The following is a 22,513-nucleotide window of genomic DNA, read 5'->3' on the forward strand; positions in this document are numbered from 1 at the left end:
TGGCATCAACCAGAAGTTGGGTGTTTTCTGTTGTGGCCCGTGCTCTGTGGAATGGGCTCCCAGAGAAGGTGCAGGGAGATCCCACCTTGGAGGACTTTAGGAGGGTCTGTGAAGCTCATCTGCTTAACAGGGCGTTTGAGGGAGTTTAAATGACAGGCAGTCTTGATCTCATCAGTTCTCGGAAGCTAACCTGGGTCAGCCTTGGTTAGTAACTGGGTGGGAGACCTCCAAGGAAGACCAAGGTCGCTATGCAGAGGCAGGCAATGGCAAGCCACCTCTGCTAGTCTCTTGCCTTGAAAACTCCAGCAGGGGTCAGCATAAGTCAGCTGTGACCTGACGGCACTTTCTATCACCATGTTTTAAGGGGGGGAGGGAGGGATTTGGGGTTGTTATTTTATTATGTTTTAAACTGTAAATATTTTAAATCTATTATTGTAAGCCATCTTGAACCGTAAGGAAAGATGGAGTAAAACATGTCTCAGGCAGTCAAGAAGGCCCCTGCATTTCTATCATTTTGCAGAATGTGTGAAACGGAAACGTTCCCGGGGGATTCGTACTGTAGTCGAATGGAACAGTCCAGAAGGTCACTTTTATAAGGGAATAAGATTGTGGTCTGTTGCAGTGTTTATTGCAAGTGGCACCTGGCTTTTATTGCACACTCTTTCACCTTGGTAACTCACTTTCAGCACTATGGTATGCCACGCCTTAGACGGAGGTTTGTTTTTGCATTGCCTTCCAGGTCTGTAGGCCCTAGTCCTGCTGCATTGTGTATTGAATGTCTTATACTTTCGGATTGGATTTTTAATAAATTGTAATCTGCCTTGTGTCTCAGAGAGAAAGGTGGGTCGTAAGTGAAGTCAACAAATAAACTGGCCTTTGGCTGAGTTACTGGCGGGAGAGGCACGCAGTTCCTGGAGCAAGGGAAGCACAAGCCCCCTCCCTCTCTCTTGTTGGCTTGAGGCAGACGGCCACCCTTAGTGGACAAGCAAGCCAAGACTTTCATGGGCAGGGCCTGGCCCTATCTGAGAGAGGCCCGAGGTTGCCAGGGAAGCCATAAATTCCTGAGCTGGGCCTGACTTGCAACACTCCTTGAATGCTCCTGACAAACAACGGCCCGGTGACGCAGAGTGGCCGCCTCAGCCAATGTCTTAGTGTCTGACGGAAAACTTCGCACAGTCAGAATCTGAAATCCATTTTGTTTGGAGGTGGAGTCTTTGACTGTGTCAATCCAGGGCCCAAAAGTGTTCTTGCCTGTTCACCTAACTTAGCGAGATTCTCCCGGAGCTCATGTTGTTTTCACCTCCTGAATAATTTGGTATCATTTGCAAACTTGGCCTCTACACTGCTCACCCCCCAATTACAGATAATTCATGAACCAATTAAATTGCTCTGGTCCCAGTGTTGGTCCTTGGGGCATCCCATGGCTCACGTTCCTTCACTGTGAGAATATCTATTCCTCCTCTCTGCTTATAGGAATATCTATTCCTCCTCTCTGAGAGCCAGTTTGGTGTAGTGGTTAAGAGCGCGGGACTCTAATTCAGAGAACCGAGTTTGATTCCCCACTCCCCTACTTGAAGCCAGCGGGGAAATCTCAGGTCAGTCACAGTTCTCTCAGAGCTCTCTCAGCCCCACCCACCTCACAGGGGTTTTTGTTGTGGGGATAATAATAGCATACTTTGTAAAGGGCTCTGAGTGGGCATTAAGTTGTCCTGAAGGGCGGTATATAAATCAAATGTTATTTTATTATTATTATTTCCATTGTTTAACTGTTGTTATAATACTGACTCCATACATGCCACTCAGAGCTTTGGTTGGCAGGAGGAGGAGAGAGTTTTCCAAGTACAACGTTACTCTTCTGGGTTGGGATTTCCACCCTTGACAATTCCCTTGACGGAGGGGTTTGTTCCTGTACAGTCTAATTTGGTGGATCCTCGTCCTTTCTTTCTTTCTTTATTTATTTATTTATTTATTCCATTTATATACCGCCCATCCCAGGGGCTCTGGGCGGTGAACAGTTAAAATTGATAAAAACAAAACTAAAATCAATATACAAATAATAAAACAAATTAACAAGGTGCAGTGGTGGGGAGAACCTTCCCCACCCCAAAGGTGGGAGGCCGACATGGCACCGCCCCCTTCAATCACCAAACGCCTGGCGGAACAGCTCTGTCTTACAGGCCCGGCGGAATGATAATATGTTCCGCTGGGCCCGGGTTTCCATTGACAGAGCGTTCCACCAGGCTGGGGCCAGGACTGAAAAAGCCCTGGCCCTGGTTGAAGCGAGGCGGGCTTCCTTAGGGCCGGGGACCACAAGTAAATATTTATTCGCTGATCGGAGCGATCTCCGGGGAACGTACAGGGAGAGGCAGTCCCGAAGATATGCCGGTCCCAACCCACTCAGGGCTTTAAAGGTAAGAACCAACACTTTGAACCTGATTCGGAATTCAACTGGAAGCCAGTGCAGCTGGCGCAGGACAGGTGTGATGTGTGACTGGTAAGGTATACCAGTCAGGACCCGTGCCGCCGCATTCTGGACCAGTTGTAGTTTCCAGATCAGGCCCAGGGGTAGCCCAGCGTAGAGTGAGTTACAGTAATCTAGCCTGGAGGTGACCGTTGCATGGATCACTGTAGCCAGGTCCTGGGGCGTCAGGTAGGGGGCAAGTTGCCTGATCTGACGAAGATGGAAAAATGCAGACTTGGCAACCGCCGTGACCTGGGCCTCCATCGATAGGGAGGCATCCAGGAGCACACCCAGACTCTTTACCACTGGCAAAGTTGCCAGTGGTGTCCCATCGAGGGCAGGGAGCTGGATCCCAACATCTGGCAGCCCCCGTCCCAGCTGCAGGACCTCCGTCTTCACTGGGTTCAATTTCAGCCTGCTCTGTTTCAACCATGCCGTCACAGCCTCCAAAGCTCTGGCCAGATTGTCTGGGGCCGTGTCTGGCCAGCCGGCCATCAACAGAAAAAGTTGGGTGTCATCCGCGTATTGATGACAACCCAGCCCAAACCTCCGCACCAACTGGGCGAGGGGGCGCATATAGATGTTAAATAACATTGGGGAGAGTATCGCCCCTTGGGGAACCCCGCACACCAAAGGGTGACGGGCCGATAGATCTCCCCCGAGCGCCACCCTCTGTCCCCGACCCTGGAGAAAGGAGACCAGCCACTGTAAGACTGTCCCCCTAATCCCCACGTCAGCAAGGCGGCTGGCCAACAAATCATAGTCAACCGTGTCAAACGCTGCTGTGAGATCAAGTAACACAAGCAGCGCTGACCCGCCTCGGTCCAGATGCCTGCGAAGGTCGTCTGTGAGGGCAACCAAGGCTGTCTCCGTCCCATGGCCAGGACGGAAGCCAGACTGGAATGGGTCCAGGACTAGAGCATCATTCAGGAATTCCTGCAGTTGTACCGCCACCGCCCGCTCAATCACCTTGCCCAGGAATGGGAGGTTCGACACTGGGCGGTAACTGGACGGGTCAGTGGGGTCCAAAGATGGTTTTTTCAGGAGGGGCCGCACTACCGCCTCCTTTAACACTCCTGGAAAAACCCCAGAGCTCAGGGAGATGTTAACAATGGCCTCCAGATGGTCCCGTAGCCCCTCCGAGCTGGCCTTCACCAGCCAGGATGGGCAGGGGTCCAGAGGACAGGTGGTTGGCCTCATCCCCTGCAGGATCCTGTCCACATCGTCCTGAGAGAGCAGGCTGAAATGGTCTAATACGGACCCAGAAGACGGCCAAGGGGTCTCCAGTTCCCTTACTGTATCAACAGTGGGTGGCAGGCCACGGCGAAGGGACAAGATTTTACCCGCAAAATAGCTCGCAAAAGCCTCGCAGCCAATAGTTGAATTAAGAATTTGGTGGTCTCCCTGAGAGAGGGAGACCAAGGACCGAACTGTTTGAAATAATTGAGCCGGGCGTGAGCTAGCGGATGCAATGGAAGCAGCAAAGAAATCCCTCTTTGCTGCTTTCACTGCCACCTCATAGGCTTTCATAAACGTCCTATAAGATGTTCTTGCCTCTTCGTCGTGCCCCCGCCTCCACACTCGCTCTAGTCGTCTCAGAGACCGCTTCATCTGGCGAAGCTCCTCGGTAAACCAAGGAGCTACCCGTTTGCGGGCTCGGAGAGGACGGCAGGGGGCAATAGCGTCGATGGCTTCGGAAAGACGGCCATGCCAATCATCCACCAGCTCATCTAACGTACTGCCAGGGGGCATCGGATCCCGCAGAGCCGCCTGGAAACCAATTGGATCCATAAGCCTCCGCGGGCGAGCGTAAATCCGCTCACCGCCCACCCGGGAAAGGAGATCCAAAAATGGATCTCCTTTCAGGTGGAGATCCAAAAATGAATAGCTATTAATAAGCAAGACCAGTAAAACATCAATTATTAGTAGCAATACTTCAAAATATATCTCTGTGTTAGTAAATGTTAATAAATAGAACCAATAAAACATCTGTTATTGGGAACACCAATCCTACATTAAAACATACATTGTTTCTAATGGAAAAAACGTACTTCGAGAAGGAAAACTTCCCAGAATCACTTTGTAACCATATGTTGATATTACCCTCCTCATCTTACAGGTTTCACTCTGTGCAATGTTTAAGAAAGCGGGGAGGGTCCTCCCTCTCGGACTCTGCCCACCACCCCTTGGCCATCCTGGAGGCTTCCTGAGGAGGGTCACCCCAGGCCTCAGCAGGGGTGAAGGCGGGGGCTCTGTCCCGCTGCTCCTCCTTTGGCCCTGGGCTTCAGTTCTCCCCGACTCCAGCTTCCCCCCTCCCTGCCTGCCCCTTTTGTAGGCCTCTGCTGTTTGGTTTTCAGTTTAGTTTGTTTGCTTTTTAGCCTGCCCCCCCTGCAAGCGGGCTCAGGGCAGGGTACAGCAATGATAAACTACAAAGAATAAATAATAAAACAACAATCTCTACGAGCGTACCTTCAGAATTAAAATCAAGAACATAAATTCAGACATCCCAGGATCAGGCCCTTCATGCTTCCCTGCCCACCAACATAAGAAAAAAGAGGGAAGGTTCGCGTTGCACCACAACATGGCATGCACTGGGGGCAAATCACTGTACAGAGAACTATGTAGCCCCCCCACTGGCAGGAGACCAGTAGGGAGGCTCGTTTGATGGACCTAATGCTGGCCTCAGCCGTATGCCTGGCGGAACATCTCTGTCTTGCAGGCCTGCGGAAAGGATACAAGGTCTTGGCGGGCCCGCGTATCCTCTGACGGAGAGTTCCACCAGGTTGGAGCCAGGACCAAAAACGCCCTGGCCCTGGTTGAGGCCAGCCGAGCCTCCCTGGGGCCAGGGACCACCAGCAGATGTTTGCCTGCTGATCTGAGCGCTTACAGCTTTATAGGTTAAAACCAAACCTTGAACCTGATCCAGAATTCCACGGGGAGCCAGTGTAGCTGCTGCAAGATTGGAGTGATGTGTGCCCTGTATGGAGTGCCCATCAGGACACGTGCAGCAGCATTCTGGACCCGCTGTAGTTTCTGGGTCAGACCCAAGGGAAGCCCTGTGTAGAGCGAGTTACAGTAGTCCAATCCGGAGGTGAACATCGCATGGATCACTGTTGTTAGGTCATGGGCTGAGAGATAGAGGCCGAGCTGCCTGGCATGCCAAAGATGGGAAAAGATCTATAGATAAAGAGGAGTCCAGGATCACGCCAAGACTCCTGACCGATGGAACGGGCACAAGCAGTGCCCCATCAAAGGCTGGGAGCTGGATGTCCACATCCAACAGCCCATACAAGACCTCCGTCTTCGCAGGGTTCAACTTCAATCTTCTCTGCTTCACCCATCCAGACATGGCTTCCAAAGCTGTAATTAGGGCATCGGGGGCAGAGTCAGGCTGGCCACCCATCAACAGATACAACTGGGTGTCATCCGCATACGGGTGACAGCCTAGTTTTGAAACTCTGTACCAGCTGGGCAAGGGGGCTCATATGAAGATTGAACAAAGGGGAGAGTATCACTCCCTGTGGGATGCCGCACACCAATGGATGGTGCGCTGATAACCTCTCCCCAAACACCACCCTCTGCCCCTGACGGTGGAGAAAAGAGACAAGCCGCTGTCAGGCAGTCCCTCAGACCCCCACGTCGGTGAAGCAGTGGGCCAACAATTCATAGTCGACTGCTGCCTCCCCCTTCACATCCGCTGCCAATCCGCTGGTGCCAGGAAGGGTGGGAGAGCCCTGATTGGCTGGCTGGCTGGCTGGCTGTTGCTGCAGCCCTCTCCCCTGTGGGGATGTTGCTGCCCTCTATAGGGCGGAGGGCTCCTGCCAGCCTCACCTGGCTGGGTTCCTGTCTCCTAAGCCCACCCCCGGGGGTTGTTCCCTTGCTGCTCCTCCCCAAACCCCAGGGCGGGGCGTAGAGCAGGCTGAGGCAGTGCTGCTCTCAGGCAGGTGCTCCAGAGGAGGGCTTGGATCCAGCCACAAGGGCTGCCTGCCTCTTTTCCAGCCACACCCAACTCTTCTCCTCCAAGCTTGGTGTTGGCTTCTCCTTCTCTCCCACAAGTTAGCTGGGCCGGGCGGGGGCGGCGGGGGCGATGCTGCCATTTCCTGCAGCTCCCGAAAGGAGGGTGCACCTTCCAGTAGTGGCTGAGCTGGTTCCAGTCCGGGTGGCAGCTGATGCAGCAGGTCCGTGCCAGGAGGGGGCCATGGGACAGAGTCTTAAGCCCACGCCCTTTGTTTCCTCCGCTGACTAGATTGTGTTGTCACTGGCACTGTTGTAATCCGCCATGGATCTCAGTGAGAAAGGCGGACTAGAAACAAATGAACAAACAAATACATAAATAAAATGAGACCGCGGTTAGAATAAAATGAGTTGTCTCTTCAAACATTAATGAAGGGTAACCAGTTTTTTTCAAAATTGTTAGTGCGTTACCTTTTTCTCTGAGCCTTATACAGCTGGTCAGTTTTGCCACCATGGCCTGGTCGCCCCATTTGTGTTGTCTCGTGGATGTATTTATTTGTGTGGTTTTTGTTTTTACGTGCTTCCTTTCTTTTTTCAAGAGAGACAGCCGAGGGGGCAGAGACAGGCACGGTGGGATGTGCTGGGCCTCGCTCTCCTTGTGCCGTATGTGGGGAGGGTGGGTGTCATGGGCGAGGGGGCAGATGGAGATGATGAGCAAGCAGGCACAAGTGGGCCGGAGGGTCCACTCAGCTTGAGCCTGGGGCATGGCGACAATGACGGCTCAACCGGAGCCTGTTGTTACTGTCCCCTGCCCCTGGCCTGCACCCAGCTGAGGTTCCGCTTGCTCCTGGCCGCTCGTTGCCCTCCAGCGGAAACTTTCCTGGTAGGTGCTGGACGAACCCTGTGGAAGGCTCCACTCGTGGGCAGTGCAGGGTCTGGTAGAGTTCCCGCCAGATGTCTCTCCTGCCAAAGGGCCGGGCTGCTGGCCAATCGTTGTGAGTGCCTTCATGACTAGTGTGTGGTTTTGCAAGACGCTGAGGACTATCTGGATGCCATTCCGCAAAGCAGATATGCAATTTCTGGGGCTGGTGGGGCGGCAGGTGACAGTCGCCGTGGGGTGGGGTGGGGTGGGGTGGGGGGGAGGACAGAGAGCTGTGCCAGGCATCAGAGTCCGCTTCAGTGGGTCTGACATTAGTCATTGCTTTGTCTTGTGCTGCGTCTCTGCCCAGAACTAATTTATTTTATGAAAAGATTTGTTAATTAGTTTTGGTTTTTGTAAGCGAGCCAAGCTTGTTTGTGTGGGGGAGAAGCCGGAGGTGTTCTGTACCAATTATAATTTTTTTCAGATGCTTGATTTAATAGAGTTTCCCTCTAAACTCTTTGGACTCCGATTGAGTGTGGGAGGGAATGGATTCTGCGGCTGCTGTTGCGTTTTGTGATGAACTTTGGTGAAGGGCACAGAGTTAAACGCTTCGAAGTGCCGGGGAGAGTGGGCCACGGAGCGTGGGTTCCGAAGGCAGAGGCCCGTGCCCTTCCTGCGTCCTGGCACACACTCGTCTCCTGTGGTTGCAGGAATGCTCCAGAAAGCCAGGAACGGTGCGAAGGAATCCTGGCAGACCTTTGGTTGCAAATGCTGGCCTCCTCTGTTGTGGCACCAAAACTTTGGACCTCCCTCCCCAGGGAGATTCATGTGTCTCCCTCTGTGGTTGCCTTCTACCAGCGCATGAAGACTTTTTTGTTTCACTTGGCATACCCAGTGGCTGTTCTTGGTTCTCCTCCCTGGTTTTGGTGTTGTGTGTTTATATGTTTTTGTTTGTTTGTTTGTTTGTTTGTTTATAGTCCACCTTCCTCTCTGAGATTCAAAGCAGACTACATATGATCTACAGCTGGCACATCCAATACACAATGCAATAGAGCTTGGATAGCATAAATGTATTGAATACATTTATTACATTATTTTATACTTTATTTTATATACTGTTTTACATTTCTAATGTTTTCACATTTCTGGCCTTGGGTAGAAAGGCGACATAAAAATGTTTGAAATAAATAAATAAGTGTGGGGCTTGTTCCACCCAACCCAACCTGGAAAGGTTTGGACTGGCGTGGCTAGTTACAGTTGGTGACTTGACAAGCCCCTGAGATGCCCCGGAAAGCCAGAAAACAAGCCAGAGAGGCAGAGGCCTTCCCTGTTGTTGCTCCCTGGGACTGGCATTCAGCACTTGCTGCTCCTGAATATGGAGGCTCTCTTCATTTTCCATGGCTGGTAGCCACGGAGGGGCTGCTGCTCCCGGAATCTGTCCCGTTGAACCCCTTGCTGCTCGCGGACATCGCAGGGTGCCGTGGCAGTGAATTCCATAGTTGAGTTTGAGTAAAATATTTCCTTTTGTTTGTCTTGAACCTCTTTCCTAATAACTCCATTGAGTGACCCTAAGTTGTAGTATTATGGGAGAGGCAGAAAAACCTCACTCTGTCCAATTTCTCCGCCCATTGTTGATGGGTTGGAGTGCCGGGCCAGCACGGTGTGCAGGTGTGTTCTTGGGGTGGTGCTTTGTGCCTTCGTGGTGCTATAGAACCACTCCTGACCGAGATGGCTTTGGAAGAAACCACTTTGTGGCCTCGGAGTAGCTCTTGGGATCATCTTGTTTCTGGGCTCTGTGAACGAGCTGCAGTGAGTTTTGGCTGCTAAGGCATGGCTTAGTCTAAGGAGGATTTCCTAGCACGGAGTTGTGGCGCTGTCCTTTTGAACATGCATTCAGCCATAATAATTGCATTGAGCGACAGCAGCCAACCTGCAGTCTCTGTCTTTCTGGCATACTTTACAGAGTAGCAGTAAGGATTACTGAGACGTGTGTGTGTTTGTGAAAGAGAGAGAGAGAGAGAGAGAGAACGGATGCCTTAAGTCTCAGTGAGAAAGGCAGCCTATAAATGACATAAATAAAATAAACAAATAAAGTAAATGTCACTTTGGTGGGTAGAACAGAGGGAGCAATCTTCCTCCTTACGGAGACTGCGGGGAGTTACCTGAATATGCCTCAACCTGTGTTTGAACAGAGTCAATCCCTGGCCTGGGGAGAGGGCCTGACTGTGGCTGGGGCTGCTCTTGGCCACAGCATGGGGCTGCAAGCAGGGGCTGGGTGGTCCCTGACGCCAGGAGCCATACGTAGGGCAGAGGAGTTTCTCTTCTCAGGCAAGCTCTGCTCTTCATGCCTGTGACTGTGATGTGGCTCTGATCTGGGGGTGCAGATGAAGATGGGGGCACACCCCTGTCAGCGTCTGTTTCAAGGTGCAAGGCCCAGCCAGCTTGCTGTGCTCCTGGCTAGCCCTCTTAGGGCTCACCTGGGAATCCAGGTCATGTCTCGGGGAAAGCCAGGCACCCGCCCCACCCGCCCCAGACTGCCGTGCTTGGCTCCTTGGAATCAACCCTTTGGGCAGCCTGGGACCAGGGATCTCTGCAGAATCACGTCTGCTTGAACCCTGAGGCTTGCAAGTGCCGAGACAGAGTTCCTAGTCCTCAGAACTGGGGTCAGCTGAAGGTGCTGCCAGAACTGTGTTGTGTCAGCTGTGCTTGCTAAGCAGACTCTTCTTCACCAAGATGACGGCATCACTTGGCAGCTTGGCTTGCTGCTCCTGCCCTGCCCCCCCCCCCCGCCCAGGCCAGCCTTGCAGCACGTCTGGTGTCGCTCACACCTTTGCCTTGTGGGAGAAAGAGAGAGAGAGAGGAAGCTACGACAGCTTCACAGTCAGTGATGACGCAGAGGCCAGGGAGGCGTTGGGCCCAGGTGGCCTCTCGCAGCCCTTTTCGGAGGTCTGATTGCTCAGCTAGCCTTGCCTACAAGCTGCTGGGCAGCTCTGGCAGGGAGGTGGGAATGCATCACGTGTCTTGCAGTCTTTGGGGGTGGGGTGGGGGTGGGACTGGCCTGGTGTCCTGGAGAGCATTCTTGCAGGAGATCTCCAGTTGTCAGTGACAAAAAGCCGATCTTGGCTGGGCATGCTGCAGCCATGGCCTTGAGGCAGCATACCAGCTGCCCCACTGGTGTTGGTGCTTGTGGGCAGGAACTTTGTGCCCATTTGGGTCAGGAACTGGCAGGACACAAATTGGGCTTTGCCGTCCCTTTCCCGCTTTCATGCCCCCAACCGATTTGCAAAGGAGACCTCTCCCCCTCCCGAAAAAGTGGAGGATCCCAGCTAGCGTATCTCAGGCCTGTACCTGAGAGACAAGGGTCTAACCCGCAGAATGGCCTGGGCCCTCAAGGGCCCTCATGCTGCACAGTGGGACCCCTTCACATCCTGGTGATCGCCCACCTCCCCTTTGGCTTCTGGCATGGAGCTGCAAAGGCCTTTCAGGTGTGAAAACAGCTTGTGGGCAGTGCTGTGGGGTGACCAGTCTTTACCCCAACCGCCTTGACTCTTGTACTTTGCGGACTGGGCCTGCTTCTGCCAGCAGGCTTGGGCCTACCATGCAGCTGTTTGGGGTGGCACGGTTCAAGGGGTGCTTTCCAGTCCAGGCTCTTGTGCTGCACCTGTACATCTGGCACCCCATGCAGCCCCCATGCACTAGGGGTGCAGTGTCATCGGGAAGGGGGAGTGGGGTGCACCCCTAGTGCAAATGGCCTCAACCTGCTTGGGGCAGCAAACAGCCTGGCCCTGCATGGCAGTACTTTCTTCTGGAGCTGCAAGACCTCAGTTGAGCACCAAGTCCCCATTTCCTGGGGAAGGAGATCTTTTTCTGCACCCAGACCTGGCCTGGAGGACAGGATGTCTCGGGCTCTTCAGTTCCTCTTCTTCTGTCCCTCCCTTCCTTGTCATTTTATTGCTGAAGAACTCCTGGCTTGAGCATATTTTGAACTGGCTTGCAGGAATTCAGCGGCAAAAGGTGAAGAGTGTTGCAAAGCTCTGGCTTTACTGCCTGAAATGGGATTTTATTAGGGCATCAAGTTGCAATTGGTTTAATCAACCAGAGTTTTAGATGGTTAAGTGATGGGAGCCAGTTTTAATCGTTGCATATAAATGTTAATTGGTGGGGATGAAAGCTAGGGGCTTATTTGTCTCTGTTTTGGGGCTGTTTGGTGGTTTACCGTAATAGGGAATAAATAAGAAGAATTCTCCCTGGTGGCCTTTCCTGCTCCTGACAAGTTATTGGATTGGAAGCTACCTCGCGCTTTTGCACGGCGTGACAGACTCTCTGGGTAGTGACCTGGTCCTGTGAAAGAGGCGATTCAAGCTGACCGCCTCGTGTTGCTGCCAGGTCTCTTGACTGTGCCTTTTCTCTCTTTGCAGACTTCGTTTTACGGGCGATTTAGACACTTCTTGGACATCATTGACCCTCGCACACTCTTTGTAACGCAGGTAAGGTGGAGCGCGCGCGCGCGTGTGTGTAAGAGGGAGGGGACACCATGCCTGCAAGAGGCTTCTCCAGCCTTGCGTTAAAGTGATGCTTCCGTTCTCCTAGAAGAGAGTTCTTCACTTACGGGTCTGTTTGCTCTTTAGAACTGGACACCTCTGCGGAATCTTACCTGATTTTCGGCCAGGGCAGCACATTCCATCTGGTTCTGTTGTGTTGAGCTGGCCATTTTCTTTGAGGCACTATTTCGACAGTTTAAAAAATCACCAGGTTCTTTTCACATTAAGGTGGGGGTCGATGGTCGTGGCTCAGTGGTAGAACATCTGCTTGGCACACATAAGATGCCAGGTTCAATTCCTGACATCTCCAGTTTAAAAGCATCAGGTACTGGAGAGGTGCTAAGTGGACAGTACGGACCTTGACGGACCAAGGGTCGGATTTGGCATAAGGCAGCTTCACGTGTTCACCTGTTCTTTTAGTCCCTTGCTTCTGTAGGGTGCATTCTAAGCTCTCTGTTGTTTTCTTTAAAGAGAATCCCAAGTCCATCACTGTCCATTTCATGCATCGCTGAAATTGGCTCTTGTGTCCAAACACTCGTGCCCCAATATGTTTGTCAGCCTTTAAGTGTTATCAGGAAGTTAAAAAAAAAATTATTCAATATAAAGAACAATAAACATTAAACAACAAATACATAAAGTAACAATGTAGATATATATTAAAATGACTTACATATATGTCTAAACAATTAAGTACTGTAGTCTGTATTATTCACAGCAATCCATAGAATGCTATTAACATTAAATTAACTTGTGGATCTAAACTTTTAGAATATTTTGATACAAGCGGTTTGGAGGATGTATTTCTGTCTTATCAATAAAGTCTAAGAAAGGCCACCATTTTTCATAAAAATTAGATGAGGATGAAATATTGGTTTGCTGAAAAAGTATCTGTTATTTTATCTATAATAAGCTGATCCCACACTCTAGAAAGCCAGTGGGCCAATGAGGGTGGTGATTGTTTTTTCCAGAAGAAGGCTGTTGATGATTTTGCTATAGTTAATAAATTATTAATTAAATCTTGCCTTATAGATGGTATATTTTTTTGCCATACATTAAAAAAAAATTAATTGGGGTTTTAAAGGTATATTGTAATTTGTTATTAGTTTAATTTGTCTTAGTATCTCTTCCCAAAAAAGTTTTAATTTGGGGGCATTGCCACCCAAGATGAGCAAACGTTCCGCCATTTCCACACTTTTTCCCGCACATCGGTGAGTGCTTTGATGTGATAACAGATAGTTTCTTTGGAGTTAAGTACCAACGTGTTAATATTTTAAACGACTGAAGTTTTATATTTATTGCTCTTGAATTTAGTGTAGAGGATGACCAAATTTCTTTCCATTGGTCTTGAGAGATCTGAATATTGCAATCTTGTTGCCATTTGTTTTGGTAGTTATAATGTTTCGGTTTGTTAAGATATATAATTATTTTATATATTTTAGAAATCATCCCTCTTTTTTGATGGGTGTTTATGTCGAGAAGTTCTTCAAAATGTGTTTTAGGTTTTGATATTATATCTTTTAGATGTATTTTATTTGCCATATTTGCCAATTGTAAATATGTGAACCAAGGAATGGTAGTATTTAGTTTATTTTATAAATCGTTTTTTGCTAATAGTCCTGAATGTGTCGTTACGTCAGAGAGTCGTATATTATCAAGAAATTTCCAGTGTTTGCATAATCAGGAAGTTTTGATCTCAACTAGATGAGAGTAGCGGTACGGGGCACAAAGACTGCAGACAGAGTGGGCCGTTTACTGGCTACAGTCCGTGTACCGTAGAGAGAGTGGCATTCACACTGCTGGTGACCATCACAATTAAGAGACCGGTTGATTCTGCCGTGTGGCTGAAGCGGAGCAGATCTGGGTCTGATCAGTGCCGGGCAGGCGGGCAGGGTGGGCTCAGGAGAGGCAGCCCCACGGACTTTTCCTGGTGGACACAAAGGTCAATGTGTCCTTACCTTCTGCAAACGGCGCACGGTCTCCCCAGTTACGGTCTCATATGCAGAGCATTTTCAGGTTTGAGTGGGAGAGTGGTATACCTGCCAAGACACATAACTGCTAGAAATGTAACATTTCTAAAAGGTTTGAAGCCATGGAAAGCAGTGGATTGGTTTTCTTGGAAAAAACCGGAAGAGTTGGGGGAAAGGAAAATATATTTAGAAATGCCTACTTCCGTATCAGTCCCAAACTCATTTTACTACTTTAACACATCATTTATTAGGCAAATGCAGTAGTAGTATTTTACATATTTATGAAATAGGAAATTATACATACCCTAGTTTTCCACGAGCAAAACTGCAAATGCAGCCAGTACTTCAGAGAGAGCGAACTGCAAACTGCGGCACCCTTCGCTACCTCAGGACTTGAATCTGAGGGGTCGAGATCTGAGAGACAGAAAAATGTTGAAAATAGAAAACACAGACTGTGAAATTAACTAATGTTTGGACAGGAACGAACTCATATAGTTATCAAAGGGCAAGTAGCAAATCTGGATATAGAGCAACAGAGAAGACGTCAGACAGTTCACAGGGTATGCTTAAAATACACATTAGAGCATATTAATTCTGGACAAAGTTCGTCACATTTAAACAATAAATGCCTGTTAGAGTATGTATGAAGTATACACAGGCATGGTCACTCTGCAATGCTGTTGATTGTCTTATATAAATTTTTTCTTATTACATATTCTGAGCAAGTAAAATATTTTGTAGAAATGTCCCCCCCACCCCAAAACAGGTTTCACAAAATTTCCAGATTTTCTTTTTTAAAATTTTTTCAGAGTCCTTGGAAACTTGTTCCCGAATGTTTCTGGGTTTTTTCCCAGGCCTTCCCATATCTAGTAATTGACTGGCATATAATACCTCCGGCTGAAATACGACTTGTGCAATGACAGGCATGTACTGTTACAGCTACCTTCCCACAGGTGATAGGTGACACGGTCACCAATTCACACATGCACCCACATGTCCTCTGGAAGGCGTAACTGCTCTGGAAGCGTTGTGTTAGCCTGGGGTAGCAAAATAAATCAGGAGTCCAGTAGCCCCTTAAAGATTAAAAGAAAAAAATGCTAGAATAATTGCTTTTAGTCTTTAAGGCTAAATTAATCTTTAAGACTAATTGCTTTTAGTCTTTAAAGCACCATTGGATTCCTGTTTTATTTTTCTGAACAACAACAATAAGAAGAACAATAACAATAACAAAAAAAGTCCGCTTATATACCGCCCTTCGGGACAGATCAGTGCCCAGCCAATTAACCACTATGCTACAGAAGCTACCAGAGTGCTATCTGGAGGAAGAAATGTATTTTTCCAGTCTCAAGATATTGCAGTTTGTTATCCTTAACATAGAAACACTGTCTTGGGGAGGTGATATCTGAATCCTGCCCAGCAAAGAGGTAACTCTTGAGAGCTGCTACAGCATAGTGGCTAAGTGGTTGGACTGCAAATCAGCACTCTGCTGGTTCGGCTTCCACTCCTGCCTTGAGCCCCGCAAGTGGCCTTGGGTCAGCCACTCCTCTCAGCCCAGCTCTCCAGCTGTATTGTGGGGATAACAACAGCACTGACTATGTTCACCGCTCTGAGTGGGCACTAATCTGTCTAGAAGAGTGGTGTATAAGCACATTGCTGTTAAGTATTTTTGCACAGAACACTTTGAAAGGTTGTTAATGTCATGGGTAAATCAGGAATGGGTTGGGGGATTTATTTTAATGTGAAATATTTTTAAGTCAGTGGGTAATCTAACTGGTTAGTATAATGGGAATGGAGTTACATGTACTGTTGCCTGCTTTTGGAATCAAATGGGTTAGAAGTGAACTAAATGACTATGATGATTTTCTAACTTAATGTGCACAGATCAGAAGAGGAGGGGCATATAAGAAAGGGCTCTTGTGGCCCTTTCTTATAGGCCCAGGGTAATGCCAATTGCCACTTTGGAATAAGGAAGGAATTTTCCTCCAGACCAGATTGGCTGGGGATTCTGGAGGTTTGTTGCCTTCCTCTGGGCCTAGAGCAGGGGTCACTGGGGGTGGGGGTGGGGATAGCTGTGAATTTCCTGCATTGTGTAGAGGGCTGGACTAGATGACTCTTGGAGTCCCTTCCAGCTCTACGTTTCTATGTTTCTGTGTCTAAGAATAGACAGTTGTTTAAATGTGTTGCCCTTTGCTGATGGACTTACTCATTGCTTTGGAGGAGAAGATTCAGAGCCTGGAGGAGAGGATTACCACCTTTCAGGAAATCGAGGGAGGATTTTATGGAGAAGAGCCTGGGGGCTCTGCACAAGCATGAAGAAAAAAGTTCCAGAGAAGAAGGAAGAGTCGATCTCCCTTCTGAGCCTCCTCTCAGTTCTGCAGTACAAACTGGAAGACGTGGACTAAGGCGACGCTCTGGTCCATTGAGGTCAAGAATCGTTTTGAGGTGCTTGAGATGGTGACTGAGACGAGAGTGGAAGGAGAACCACAAAGACCTGGAGGCGGAAGAGGGCATGGGGCCACACGGAAGTGGAAGAACACGGAAAGTGGTGGTTGCTCAGGGATATGGAACATCATGTGTCCAGGTCAGATCCCCTACTCCAAGAGATGTGTTGCTTGCCGGGGGCCAGAATTCAGGATATTACAGACCGACTGCCGAAATTGATCAGGCCAACTGATCAATAACCGTTTGTGCTGGTTCACGTGGGAACGAATGACACGGCCATGAATATCATCACAAAAATTAAAGAGGACTGTGAAGCTCTTGGAAGGCATTTGAAGACATTGGGGGCATAGGTGGTATTCTCTTCTTCCTGTCATGGGAAGAGGAATGCGAAGGGAGCAGACCATAGTCGAGGTGAATCGTTGGCTGAGGTGGTGGTGCCAGGAGGAGCGCTTTGGGTTCTGGGACCATGGGATAAATTTTCTTAGAGAAGGCCTTCTTGCACATAATGGGCTTCACCTCTCAAGGTCAAGGAAGAAAATGTTTGGAAAGAACCTGGAGAGCTTCATCAGGAGAGCTTTAAACTGATGCTGCAAGGGGAAGGGGATGATCAAGAGGGGGATTTCAATGAAGAAGTGATAACAGCAGGGGCTCACCTGGGTAGGACAGATCAAACAAAGGTACAAGGCTACAAGTGCCTATATACCAATGCCCAAAGTATAGGTAATAAGAAGGAAGAACATGAGCTTCTCTTGCAAACAGGGCTGTGATACAGTAGGAATTACTGAGACTTGGTGGGATGATTCCCATGACTGGAATGTTGTAGTGGATGGGTACAAGTTGTTCAAGAAAAACCGGAAGGGTAGAAGATGAGGTGGAGTGGCGTTGTATGTGAGGAGAGGGCTTGATTGTCAGCAAGTTCTGGAGAATGTGGTTGACAGCCCAGTGTAAAGTATATGGGTGGAAATAAGGGGACAGACCGCCTGACCAGGGAGAGGAAATGAATGCTGCCCCCCTTGAACAGATTGGTAGAGTATCCAGACATCAGAACCTTGTAATTATGGGTGACTTCAACTTCCCCGATGTGTGCTGGGAGACAAGCTCAGCAAAGCGACAAGAATCATGCAACTTCCTGACCTGCCTGGCCGATAACTTCCTTTTTCAAAAGGTTGAGGAAGCTACAAGGGGCTCGGCCATACTAGACTTAATATTAACCAACAGGGAAGAATTGGTAGATGGAGTGAAGGTGGTGGGGACCTTAGGGGGAAGTGACCATGTCATCCTTGAGTTCCAGTTGCTGTGGGGGGCCAAGGAGGTTCGTAGCCAGACTCGTAGGTTAGATTTTTGTAGGGCCGACTTCAATGAACTCAGAGGCTTAATGACAGTCATTCCATGGGGGAGTGTGCTGGAAGGGAAAGGAGCAGGTGAAGGGTGGGCTCTTATCAAACATTAGCAAGCTCAAGCCTTCACTATTCCAGCAAGATGGAAACATGGTAAGGGCTCCAAGAAATCGATGTGGATGAACAGAGAGCTCCAGAATAAGCTAAGGGAGAAAAAGGAAATGTTCAGGAAATGGAGAGAGAACGACAGACCTCTGAAGAGGAATATATGAGGGTGACTAGGTACTGCAGATCAGCCATCAGAGAGGCCAAAGCTCAGTACGAGCTGGGTCTGGCCAGGAGGTCTCGCTACAATAAGGAAAACTTCTACAGATATGTGAGAAGCAAACGCAAGGTAAAAGAGGCAATTGGACCGCTGTTGGGAGTAGATGGAGAAACTCTGATGCAGGTCAGAGAAAAAGCAGACAGGCTTAATGGCTTTTTTGCCTCTGTTTTCTTCCTGAAGAACTCGAGCACATCTAGAGATGGAAGAAGACATGACAGGACACCCGGGGGGGGGGGGTAGTTGACATTGACAGAGAGGTTGTGGAGAGGCATCTGGCTGCACTGGATGAATACAAATCCCCTGGGCTGGATGGGGTGCACCCAAGAGTGCTGAAAGAACTTTCCAGAGAACTTGCAGAACCCCTGTCCATCATCTTCAAGGCCTCCTGGAGGACTGGGGATGTGCCACAAGATTGGAGAAGAGCGAATGTTATCCCAATCTTTAAGAAAGGGAAGAAGGATGAGCCGGGAAACTACAGGCCGGTCAGTCTGACTTCTGTTGCTGGGAAGATATTAGAGCAGATTTTAAAGGGATCGATCTGTAAGCATCTGAAGGACTGTTTAGTGATCTGGGGAAGTCAACATGGTTTTGTCTCCAAAAGATCTTGTCAGACCAACCTGGCTTCCTTCTTTTATCGAGTTACGCGCTTACTGGATTGTGGGAACTCTGTCGACGTGATTTACCTGTCAGGCCTGGCTAGGGGATTCTCCCAGACTCTCCACTTCATCAAACACTGTTGTATGAGTGAAAGGTCTTTATTAGATAATGCTCCCTAGTAGTGCACGGGTACAGAGTAATTGCTTGGAATGCCAAAGCCAAGTCTTCCCCGAGAGGTCATACCTCCAGTCCCCTCCCCCCAGTCCAAACACAGTCAGTTGAAGTTGGCGCAAAAGTCCTGAAAGGGATGCGGAGCTGAAATTCCCACGGTCTGTTCCCAGACACGCCGCTCCAGCTGCACTGATAACACCACTCAGCCCAAGCAAAGCAAGATACAGTGAAGGAGAAAAGCTACCCCACTACTTAGTGACACTGAGAGATCTCTGTCTTTTGGTGCTACACCTCTGAAGATGCCAGCCACAGCTGCTGGCGAAACGTCAGGAACTACAATGCCAAGACCACGGCAATACAGCCCGGAAAACCCACAACAACCATCTACCCCACTACCTTTGCCCCCAGTAGAAATACATTTACAGGTATGGCAGGCAGGTTGGCTTGCCTGCCTCACATTACCTGGATTTCAGTAAAGCTTTTGATAAGGTTCCCCATGACATTCTAATGAGTAAACTGGAAGACTGTGGACTGGACTATAGGACAGTTTGGTGGATAGGGAATTGGTTGGGGGACCGCACCCAAAGAGTGGTGGTCAACGGCGTTTCATCAGATTGGAGGGAGGTGTCCAGTGGGGTGCCGCAGGGCTCGGTTTTGGGCCTGGTACTTTTCAATATTTTTATCAAGGATCTGGATGGAGGGGTAAATGGGCTACTCATTAAATTTGCTGATGATAACAAATTGGGAGGAGTGGCAAACACCTAAGAAGATAGAGTTAAAATTCAACAAGTACACAGTATTACATCTAGGCCACAAAAATGTGAAGCACAAACTACAGGATGGGGGATACACTTCTGGGTAGGAATGTATGCGAAAGAGATCTTGAGGTAAGAGTGGACTGTAAACTAAATATGACCAGTCAGTGTGTTGCCATGGCAAAAAAGGCAAACTCAGTTTTGGGTTGTATCAAAAGGGCCATGGCATCGAAATCGCAGGAGGTCATAGTCCCTCTCTACACTGCCTTGGTCAGGCCACACCTGGAGTATTGTGTGCAGTTCTGGAGGTCTGACTTCAAAAAGGATGTGGCCAAAATCGAGAGGGTGCAGAGGAGAGCGACAAGAATGATCAGGGGTCTGGAGACTGAGCCCTACGAGGAAAGGCTGAGGGCCTTGGGAATGTTTAGTTTGGAGAAGAGGAGGTTGAGGGGGGACATGATTGCTCTCTTTAAATATTGAAAGGTTGTCATTTGGAGGAGGGCAAGGAGCTGTTCCACTTGGCAGCAGAGGACCCAAAGCAATGAGCTTAAATTACATGCAGAAAGGTACCGGCTGGATATTAGGAAAACCTTTTTCACGGTCAGAGTAGTTCAAAGGTGGAGTCAGCTGCCTCGGGAGGTGGTGAGCTCCCCTTCACTGGCAGTTCTCAAGAAGAGGCTGGATGAATATTTGTCAGAGATGCTTTAGGCTCATCCTGCACTGGGCAGGGGGTTGGACTAATAATAATAATAACATTTGATTTATATACCGCCCTTCAGGACAACTTAATGCCCACTCAGAGCGGTTTACAAAGTGTTATTATTACCCCACAACAATCACCCTGTGAGGTGGGTGGGGCTGAGAGAGCTCCAGAGAACTGTGACTCGCCCAAGGTCGCCCAGCTGGCTTCGTGGAGGAGTGGGGAATCAAACCCGGCTCTCCAGATTAGAGTCCCGTGCTCTTAACCACTACACCAAACTGGCTCCAAACTGACTAGAAGGTCTGCATGGCCCCTTCCAACTCTTCTGTGATTCTGTGACTGGAATGTTATGCAGTTCTGCCTCTCGCAGCACAATTCTTTCAGGGCACAACCCTATAGGTGCCCTTCTTGGTGCAGAGATTGGCTCCTCAAGTGACCATTTCCTTTTGGAGCACAGTTCTCTCTGCACTGGGTTGAAAACTTGCCCAGTAGAGACTTAGCTGGGCTTCTTGCACAATTGATTGGCTTAATTTGAGAACGTGATTGGGTTGGAGGGTTCCCATGAGCCCTCTTTGGATGCTTCCGTGTAAAAACTGCAGCAAATGAAACTACCGTTTCTCCAGAGTGAAGATGGAGATTGTGGCCTCTTTTAACACAAGCACCAGTGAGATCTGGAATCAGTTTTGAGGAATGCAGGCTGCAGAAATGATGCACCGGACTGAGGGAGCTTCCCTTGAATTAGGAGGTGTGTGTTTTCAAAAAGGCACATGGAAATGATCCTCTTACTGCTGCCCATATTGCTGATCCAGAAGAACCCTGGAGCGCTGTTTTGGGAGAGCTGCCTGTTGAGGAAATCTGCCCTGGCCGCTTTGCAGAAACACACGGCAAAGGCTTTCTGAGACCCCTCCCCCGAGGGCTATTTGTGGAGCACGTGGCTGGTTTTCCAGGGCGCATCCTTTTCCCGCTTATATTACTGACATTAATTGGGGGTTGGGAGCAAAGCCTTGACTGGCCAGAATAAAGTGTGAGACAGTTGGAGCCTGAGAGAGTGGTCAGGGGCTGCTGGCATCGGCCTGAGCGTGGAGACCTTGAGATCCGGCTGGCCACTTCAGCCCGTGTGCCAGGGGCGTTCGGGACCTGCGCTGCCCCTTGGCTCCTGCAGCCACAGAACAGCTCCTCTGCCTGCCGCTGGCTGCCCTGGGCTGCTGAGTGAACACCGCTGCTCTAGTGCTTTGTAGGAGTGTCCTGTGTTGTTTGGCTGTTGGATTTTTCTCCGTGGGGCAGCATCCGTGGCTCTCCCTGTGAGGTAGGTGGCGCTGCTGGAGTGGGGCTGGCCCAGGGTCACCCAGGGGGCTGCGTAGCTGCGTGAGGAACTTCTCAGTCACTTCTCAACCCACCTTGCACAATGGAATGGCCGACTGGTCCGCAGCCGAGGAGGCCCTGCCCTCCCTCCCTCCCTGTTCCTTGGGAAGGAGGCAGACCCCAAACTCATCTCTCGCAGCCCCGTGGGCAGGCAGTGAACCGTCTGGGAGGCTCTGCTCGCTTGGCACCTCTGGAGGGGCTGGACCCCAGCAGACCATTTCCCTGGGAGGGAGTGGGAATCAAAGTAGGGCGCCCTGGGAGGTCCTGGCTGGATTGCCTGTGGAGCCCAGGTCTGGCCAAGTCTGCCTGTCCAGCAAGCCCGCCCTGGTGCTGCCTGCCACTGTGGAGCCATTTCCCTCCTTAAGGTACAGAGGTGGCTTTTGAAAATTATTTTAATGAGTGAAATGCTTTTTAAGATGAGAAGGCTCCCCGTGGTGACCTGGCAACAGTATGAGTATGCTGTAATGTGCTTTGGATAACACATTACTAAAGAGTCCATTGTTTTCAATGTAGCAAAGTTTAACTTGATATCCAGATATGCTCGTAGTTGTATGATAGTTGTATGTATGTATATACTATATGAGACTGTTTCTGTCAAATAATGTACTTTCTTTTCTAAAATAGTGGTATTCTAATCTCAGCTTTTATCCCCCCCTTCACAAAAACTTAAGATACATGTGCTAAAGTAGCATAGGATTGGAGCAGTTCACAGCTCGCTCTCTTTCACATGTGCTCCCCAAGTAGCATTGGGTGCTTTTGCAATGTTGCTTGCAGAAAATTTAGGTATTTATTCTTTTATGTTTCAGAAATATGTCATGTACTACAATTTTTATCTGCTGACTAAAAGGTGTGTTTTATGTTGTAACCTTACCTAAGTTTAAAATAAGTTGTGAAACGGTTGAGGAAGAATTGCCTTCAGGGGATTATATGGGGAAAGTGAACTTGAAGGGGATTGCAAGGAAGAACAGGAACAAAGAGCAAAAGAAGTTTGCAGTCCTGCCTAATGAACAAAAAGACTGCCGTTGAAATATTTCAGGCT

The 22,513-nt window shown here is 49.3% G+C and overlaps 1 protein-coding gene across 1 annotated transcript in view; it reads left to right on the forward strand.

The window, feature by feature from the left end:
• SFXN5 (sideroflexin 5) overlaps positions 1-22,513 on the forward strand; it is a 126,881-nt gene that overhangs the window by 2,805 nt on the left and 101,563 nt on the right. The window contains exon 2 of the mRNA XM_054990062.1: positions 11,696-11,764. Coding sequence (XP_054846037.1) covers positions 11,696-11,764 — 69 coding nt within the window. The remainder of the gene's footprint in view (positions 1-11,695; positions 11,765-22,513) is intronic.

This window comes from Eublepharis macularius, chromosome 10 (genome assembly GCF_028583425.1).
Source record: "Eublepharis macularius isolate TG4126 chromosome 10, MPM_Emac_v1.0, whole genome shotgun sequence".
Lineage (NCBI taxonomy): Eukaryota > Metazoa > Chordata > Lepidosauria > Squamata > Eublepharidae > Eublepharis > Eublepharis macularius.